Source organism: Colias eurytheme, chromosome 16, assembly GCF_061535395.1.
Source record: "Colias eurytheme isolate Ceu_HAF_F1 chromosome 16, ilColEury1 Martin Lab GWU primary, whole genome shotgun sequence".
In the NCBI taxonomy this organism is placed as follows: Eukaryota; Metazoa; Arthropoda; class Insecta; order Lepidoptera; family Pieridae; genus Colias; species Colias eurytheme.
This window is the reverse complement of record NC_142995.1, coordinates 1,601,745-1,610,879: the sequence shown is the minus strand read 5'-3', so window position 1 is coordinate 1,610,879 and position 9,135 is coordinate 1,601,745. Positions and strand designations below refer to the sequence as shown.

Sequence of the window (9,135 nt, the reverse complement as noted above, 5' to 3'; positions counted from 1 at the left end):
CCCAAGTACGAAGGTTTAAGAATTAATGGAATTAATGCGCAATGCATACTTACACAAGTCAAAGTCGTAGTAGTGGTGAGAGTGGAAGGAAAACTATCAGTATCAATAATAATTATTAATGCACTACACAAATTTTAAACAAATTACAAAAATTATTGTTTTAAACAAACAAATTTTAAACATCCTAAGTAACTAGTTACTAAATCGAAAACGATTCTAAAACAGAAGAATTTTTTTTTATCTTACTTTTAACTTTATGGTTTTGGCGGGTATTTTGCCTACAGATAATAAATTATGTCTTACTAGATTTCCGCCCGCGGCTTCGCCCGCGTTTTCAAAGGAAAACCCGCATAGTTTCCGTTCCCGTGGGATTTCCGGGATAAAACCTATCCTATGTGTTAATCCAAGTTGCCCTCTATATGTGTGCTAAATTTCATTGTAATCGGTTCAGTAGTTTTTACGTGAAAGAGTAACAAACATCCATACATCCATACATCCATACATCCTTACAAACTTTCGCCTTTATAATATGTATTAGATAGATTCTAATGGTGGGTCAACACAACACAAACATAATATTGACGCGAAAGTTTTTATTAATTTATAACATTTTGTGTTTCGTATCAAATTAAAACTCGTTGCAAATATTAGATAAATTTGTTTATGTTCTGAAAGCACTTTTGGAGTAAAAATGTGAGTAAAAATGAAATAAGTTCTGCTAGTTAATATTCTTTTTACCTATTTGAATTTATTAAATTATGTCAGTCTTTACTTGTTGGATAAATAACAGACTTTCAAGTATGCTCAACTTACATAATTAATTATTCTATGTTTGTGTCGTGTGGACCCGGATAAGGTATCAGTAGGTATTCAAATAAATGCTAGGAAACTAGTTATCAATAACATTATAATAATATACGTTACATTATTTAAATATATTTTTTAATAGCTAATGTGCTGATATCGCTGATAATATGTAAGTTTCTTCAAAATAACATAAAATGACAACTGTCAACTACAGAACGACTACTTATTTCTGAACGTAACTTCAATCAGTTGTTACTAGCGCCATGACAACGTGAATTTTGTTTTGAGGTTGAGGTTGACAACCGAAAAAAATCGATCAAGCAGGTAAAGAAACCCTTTTTTGTTGCAATAGAAATGGAAAAAGCTTTCGAAATACAAAGGCAGGCCAGGGATAATGTGAAATCTTTACAGTCATATCTAACGGACCTCCAAAACTGGGAAACTGAGATGAAACGTAAAGAGGCCGCACTAAACGGCGAGTTTGAGCAGGTTCATTGTAAATTATGCTCGTATTTTAGTCTTGTTTCGCACTCCCTACGTATATTGTATAAAATAGGAATTGAGAACTAGTTATTCGAGCCTAGTACACAGTTTTATACTAGTAAAAATGTATCTGGTATTCTCTTTATGTAGGTGGATGTTTAACGGTGGTTTGTGTTTCTTTATCCTAGTACTTTTCTATTTATCGACATTAGTAGGCAATAATAGGATAAATGTTAATAAATTTTAACATTTTTGGACTAGGATCTCCCACCTGTGAGGAGTAAAGTCCGAAAAGAAAGGCCGGTTGTGTCGAAAAAGAAACAAGAAAAGAGGATTCCCGCTGCTGACTACAAGGCTTGGGAAAAATTTGATGTGGTATGAATATTAATATTTCATTGTATGTATTGTATTGTAATTTCATTGTGCTTCACTTTGTTATGCATGTGAATAATAATCAAGAGTGTCTTCAATAAAGTAGCTTATTATTTTTAATATGGAATTATGTATTTAAAAGATCCAAATAGCTCTAAAACAACTTGCATTTATTACGGAGGGTTTTTAATACAAAACTTAAACTGATGATTGCTCTCATAGAAAGCAAGTCAGCTCAAGTTTTTTTACCCCATTTAAGAATATGACAATTAACTGATCCTTAATGTCTAACAAACAAAGATAACCAAGAGATTTATAAATCAGATATCCATATTAACAAAAATAAAGAGAAGTTATATATTTAATTCCAGGAAAAAGCATGTGAAGAAGTAGACATGGCAGATGTGGGGCCAGCGTCCCTCGATAGCAAGCACAGTGAGAAAGACAAGCAGGAGAAACTAAGAGAGGAAGCGCAGTATGAGAAAGAGAGGGTAAGATACTTACTAGCTTTCCACCCGCGGCTTCCGCCCGCGCAGTCAAAGAAAAACCTGCATAGTTCCCGTTCCCGTGGGATTTCCGGGAGGAGTCCTGGGTTTGATTCCCGGTGGAGACGAAGAAAAAAATGTCACTGTTTATCACTGTATCAAGTATATATCACTGTATGCTATTTTCATGTATTTCTTTATGTAACTATGCGTTTAATCAATGTGGTTACCTAGGTAACAGGATTATTGAGCAAATAAGATAATTAGTCTTTATGTAAAAAAGAGCTATTATAATAGTATTAATTGTATTACAGATATATTTAAGTTAAATAATAAATAATATGATAGATTCAATGTTAAAAACTTTATATTACTTTACATAAAGATATTTCTGTTGATATAAAACTGTTATAATTTTTTTGTAAATATTCTGCGAATGAGTAATAATTTTTTTATATCCTTTAATTTTTTTATCTCTTTATTTAAATACTTATCTATAATTTGTGAATTTAAATTATATTTCTAGAGTAATTAGAACCTTAATTATTTTTTTGGCAAATTTAGATACTTTTATCAATATTTTTACTACCACAGCAGACATTGTTCTGCCCTATTGCCCCTTCTTCGTGTTTTCTCTTCATAACAACCTTCTTTGTGCCTTAACAAAAACATTTAAATAACTAGCTTTCCGCCCGCGGCTTCGACCGCGTTTTCAAAGAAAAAATCGCATAGTTTCCGTTCTCGTGAGATTTCGGATTTAAAACCTATCCTATGTGTTAAGCCAAGTTACCCTCCATATGTGTGCTAAATTTCATTGCAATCTGTTCAATAGTATTCGCGTGAAAGAGAGACAAACACACACATCCTCACAAACTTTCGAATTTATAATATTAGTAGGATTAACTGAGCTGTTCAAGCCAAGATATATATAGCCTTCTCCGATGTATGGGCTATTTAACACCGAAAGAATTTTTCAAATGGGACCAGTAGTGCCCGAGATTAGCGCGTTCAAATAAACTCTTGAGCTTTATAATATTAGTACAGATTACTTTAAGGTTTCTGGATTTTCTATAGCATTTTGTAATAAAAATAGAATTATTCTTGTTTCAGGGTAATACATTTGTGAAACAAGAGAAATGGTCGGAAGCCATAGTTTGTTACTCGAGAGCTATTGAGCTTGTGAAAGATGACGCTATTTATTACGCAAATAGAGGCTTGTGTTATCTCAAAAAAGACAGGTGAGTTATATTGTAATATTCTTTTAAATAAAAAGTTACTCCTTAGAGTTAAAATTAATTAACATTGATAAATTTGAAATAAACACTTAACTATATTTATTTATTTATAAATAAAGTAGCTGTGCCCCGCGGTTTTACACTCAGTGCTCCACTTCTGTTGGTTTTAGCATTTTAATATATAACCAAGTTAGCCCAAAGCCTTCTTTGATAAATGGGCTATCTAACACCGATAGAATTTTTCAAATCGGATGAGTATTTCCTGGGATTAGTGCGTTCAAACAAACAAACTCTTAAGTGATAAGGCCGCCTTCTGTGCTGTTTTTCTCTTAGAATAAGTTTTGTTTGTATTTTATGTATTTTGGCAGCACAATAAAGAGTATAAATAAATAAAAACTCTTCAGCTTTATAATATTAGTATAGATAACATGCAATGTGATGTGCCAGCTACTTCTTTAGTAGTAATTGTAGTTATTAGAACTCTAATTTTATTTTAAACTAGCGGTCCGCCCCGGCTTCGCCCGTGGTACATATTTACGTTTTCTCTACATAAGAACCATCCTTGTACTTCAAGGAATATAATAAAAAAAGAATTATCGAAATCGGTTCAGCCGTTCTCAAGTTATGCGCTTACCAACACATTTTGGGATTCATTTTTATATTATAGATAGATTTAATACAAATTTAACTTTTTCAGCCTCCATCAAGCCGAAAAAGACTGCACTGAGGCACTAAGACTAGACCCCACGTATGTGAAAGCATTGCAAAGACGGGCCACTGCGAGGGAACGGCTTGGCTCGTTGAGGGCCGCTTCTAGTGATCTCAATGAGGTTTGTTATATTGTTTGAAGTGTGTAATTACATGTTTATTGAGATTATAAATGAGTCATTCTAAAGCATATCAGTTATAGTGTTATTCTAATAGGTACATATAACGTAAGCTACAACCATACTGGTACAAACACATATAATACATTCATACATTCTTGTAAACATTGACATTTATAATATACTAGCTTTCCGCCCGCGGCTTCGCCCGCGTTTTCAAAGAAAAACCCGCATAGTTCCCGTTCCCGTCGGATATCCGGGATAAAACCTATCCTATGTGTTGATCCAAGTTACCCTCTATATGTGTGCTAAATTTCATTGTAATCGGTTTAGTAGTATTTGCGTGAAAGAGTAACAAACACACACACACACACACACACACATCCTCACAAAATTTCTCATTTATAATATTAGTAGGAAGTAGGACATTATAAAGTTGATCTTTTATATTTCTGAATATCTTTACTTTACTATGTCATCATCAAACATTATTTATGTAAACAAAGCCTTGATAAAAAGCTTAGCTTCCCGATGCAGCTTCGATTCCACTTAACTTGCTAATAATTAACTCTAATAATGTTTATTTTTATAGGTTTTAAAACTAGAACCTCACAATGCGGCAGCAAGACGCCAGCTTGAAGCAATTAAAGCTAGAATGGGAACCAAAGGAGTGAGTAACATGTTTTAAAATTTAAATGAATACATATTTCTGTTTTTTATTATTATCTTTAGTTGGATAAAGCAACATCAGTCTTCAATATAACATGTGGTGTTTAAAAAATTCGTTTAAAATGTAAAAGTTCAAAGCTATTATTTCATTAAATAGCATTTTATAAATTAATCCGTCAGTCCTCGGATCACAGACACAATAATAATAAATAATAATAATAAAATCTATTGTGTCTCGGCCCGATCGGGCCGCTCGGTGGTCAATGGGTTAAACCAACCCTATTGTTATGGTTAACCAAGAATGAAAGAACGAAATGTTTTCATAATATTAATTAATGTATCTAAACTGAAATAAATTCAACAATTTTGCATGATTTCAGGCGAAGTCTAAATCATCTCCATCAACCACGCCAACCATAGAATCGCAACCGATAACAAAAACGGCTCAACCGAAAGTTGTGGAACTAGAAACGATTGAACCAACTCCGCTCGAGAAATGGAGGGATGGCGTCGGAGAGAATATTACCGTTATCAAACCTGTGAAGAAACCACCGCATTTAAGGTCTAAGGTATTGAAAATCTGTGTTCAAAAATTTAATGTTGGTTAACTTCTTTATTATTAATTATATTATAATAAGAATAATAGGTAAATACAGTAGTCTGTTTATTATTTCATGGTCCAATATTTGAAATAATTTGGTATTTTATAAACCTTTTTGTTAATTTTGTGATAATGGTCAAATTAAAAGAAGATGAAGACAGAAAAAGTCTTTGAACATACCTTCGCCTGCTGCTTTGTTCAAGTGATTTCTAGACTAGTAATGAATATATTATTATCTGTAAACTCATGCTACGTATAAAATACCAAATTTCAACTAAATCAATGCAGCAATTACATAAAATTTATACCAATCACAATTATTAACCATACATACTATTTATTTCAGAGAGCACTGAAACATATTCCCATACAAGAAATACCATTGGGCTGTAGTAAACCAAAAGCAGTATCAAAAATAGACCTAGACAGTCTAGCTCAAGGGGATACTAACAATAATTCAGATTCTAAGCTAGATATATTGCCAAAAGAAGACGGAGATATAATTCATAATATATCGGTGGATAAAATGATTGTTCCAGTGAATAGTGTGCAGTTTATGAATGAATGGAAGTATTTGAAGGGTTCACCTGAAGCGAGGGGGGATTATTTGAGTGTAAGTAATATTGTTTATTTTATATGTGAATAAGTATTTGTTAGCAGTTACCTAGATGGGAAATATAGTTTATAAGTCTAGTTTGAAAATGATATTGCATTAAGGTGCTTTTTCAGCAATAATGTGTGAGGATGTGTAGCCAAGAATGTGTTTGTAAAAAACTAATCATATCACTGATGCGTTTATTTATTTATTTATTTATTTATTATTTATTCTTCACTGTATAGGAAATACAAGATTAAAACGACACAAAATAAAAGATACAATCGGCATACAGTGGGCGGCCTTATGGCTATAAGCCATTTCTTCCAGGCAACCGTCGGGTAGAGGATAAAATATAATAACTTCAGTAGTGTGAGCCAATAATTTTACAGCCGTACAAATAAACGAGTTATAACATTTTATGCAAAGAATAAACTAAGAATAAGGAAAAATCATACAAATAAACACGAAATAAATGTAACCTAGTATAACTTCGTAATAAGTATTCATACTAATGCTATTCCGTCCTTATTACGGCTACCACCCTAGTATAAGTCTGACATAACCGAGTTATAACATATCTTTTAGTACATTGTGCTGTGTTTTACAAGTTTTAGAAGCAATTTTCAATCTAAATTTGAGATAATAGCAATGTGAGTAATACGAGAAGTAGAAAAAGTTGAGCAAATTAATAATTTCATTACGTACCTACCTATTGAAATGGAAAATTTTGTATTAAATGTCAAAATATACGAAATTATGAAAAGCCCTTTTGATATTATAATGATTTATTTATTTACAACATGCGCCAAACCATACATACATAAAACTTATTTCTAAACTTATCACAATAATATAGGTACACTTTCATTGAAAATATAAATCTTTCAAGCCTGGAGTTGTATGTTTTGAGTACCAGTTATTTGGCAACTCTCTATCTCAAGGTGGGTTTATCTTCTGTTCTCCAGATATTGGATAGCGTTATCTATCATTTGCTTGCATATTGCACGCCTCATAAGCGAAGCGTTGAGGTGGGTACTACTGTCACTTCGCGCAAAACATCTGATTTTTCAAACTTAAAATGTCTATAAGTATCATACATTGCACTTGTAAGATAATACGTACACACACATATTAAGAAAAAACACTATTTTTAACGTTCATGATATTTTTGATGTCATTTTTGTTATTTAAACTAGTTAAAAAACAGTTTAAAAAAGTTCTGTCTTGGACGTCCGTGTGTCTGTATGTGCGGATCCTTTTTCTTGTTAACACGATAGCGACCGAAATACTTTACTAATCGAGTCTTTTTTTTCTCTTACGCTTGAGTATGCTCAGGAATAGAACCCTTTCATTTTTCAGGGTCTGATTCGATGTGGTTTAATTGTTATTAAATAAACAAAAATAATATTTAATAAATATTTATTAAAAAAAAATTATGAGGCGTGCACTTTTGGATTTTCCAAATTATTTAATGATATATTTAAATTATTTCCAATAAATATTTAAAAAATAAATAAACAGAACATCGTATGATGAAACTTCACAACAAATTCGACGAAGTCAAACGAGCGTCAGCAAAATGACAGCACCAAGGCTTAACCGTAGACAATTTCAATGTTTTTCATAATTTTGTGAATGAATTGCGACGTTGCCGCTTCGCGCCTATTGCATAGCGTGAGCATAGTTACATCGACGTTATTCCAAATTTATTTGTAAGAAATTATGACATCCTTATTCTTTATTTATTCTTATCATATCTATGCATTGCATAAGGTTTGAATAAGCAAGTTTTTATTTGTACGGCTGTTAGTGTTTAAAGCGATATTATTGGTGATTTACAAACACATTCCTCGCTATACATCCTCGCTCATTATTGCTGGATAAACACCCTTATGATAACACAAACTTACCCCATTAAATAATGAAATAATATAAATTTGTTCAACAGTCAATTTACATAACAGGATTACGAACTGTCGATTGGAACTGAAAAATTATTTGTGTGTGTTCTTGTATGGTCTATTTCACCAATAAAAGCGCCTTAACACCAGAAGAAAGCTTATTTATTTCTGAGTGACATAACTATATTTTATTTTCTTTTTTATCATAATATGTATTACTCTACTGCAACTGGCATAATATTATATAAAATAACTATTAAAATAGCTATATTAATTAATATCCGCAGATAATAGATCCATCAGCGATACCATCGATATTCGCGAACGCTCTAGAAAGTGACGTATTATCTCAAGTGCTTCACACACTACACGACTATAAGGGCAAGTTCACACACGCCGGCCGCTACTTGCACGCGTTGGCGCGTGTGAAGAGGTTCTCAGCGCTGGCTATGTTCCTGTCCGATGGCGATAAGGAAGGTTCGTTGTTTGTTTGTTTGTCTGTTGATATTATAATATGGTGGGTGTTTCACACTATAAGGGCAAGTTCACACACGCCGGCCGCTATTAGTGCTTGCTATATTCCTATTTCCCCTATTCATTGTTTGGTTCTGTGTCCGAAATTTCATTTTCTTTTTAGATAATACAAAAATCCTTGAGACGAATTATAACTATACTAGGAAAAATAAAACATCAATTAAATTATACGATAATGATATATGCATATCTATTTCTTACTAAATAACTACTTACACGTGTTTTTTATATATATTTCAGTGGTGAATAAACTCCTGGTGCACTGTAAAACGAAAGAGGGTCTCGCCGATGAAGAAATCGATGAACTGAAGAAAAAATATGAGCTTTAAATGGAAAAGAGTATTTGTATGGAATATCACTATTAATAAAATACTTGGACACTTAAAACATTTTAACTCATGAAGTAACTTTTTATTTGAATACACGTATATATTTTGTTCTTAATGAAACTGCTTAGGTAATTGATTTTGATAAAGAATTCAATAAAATAGATAAATTAAAATATAATTTTACTTTGTATTGCTTTGTATTTGACTGACCGGTTGGTTTGGTTGGTAGTGGCCCTGCCTTCCAAGCCAGAGGTCGTGGCTTCGATTCCCACCCGGGGCCCCATATGTGTGATG

At 32.4% G+C, this 9,135-nt stretch overlaps 1 protein-coding gene across 1 annotated transcript; it reads left to right on the top strand.

Moving 5' to 3' along the window:
• Positions 1–1,137: 1,137 nt before the first annotated feature.
• On the top strand, positions 1,138–8,887 carry LOC149901558 (uncharacterized). The gene is made up of 10 exons (XM_090110834.1): positions 1,138–1,296; positions 1,552–1,665; positions 2,034–2,153; positions 3,258–3,385; positions 4,080–4,212; positions 4,802–4,879; positions 5,259–5,447; positions 5,826–6,092; positions 8,266–8,455; positions 8,753–8,887. The coding sequence occupies exons 1-10, from the start codon at positions 1,162–1,164 to the stop codon at positions 8,839–8,841; spliced, it is 1,443 nt and encodes a 480-aa protein (XP_089966960.1). The 5' UTR covers positions 1,138–1,161; the 3' UTR covers positions 8,842–8,887.
• The last annotated feature ends 248 nt before the right edge of the window (positions 8,888–9,135 follow it).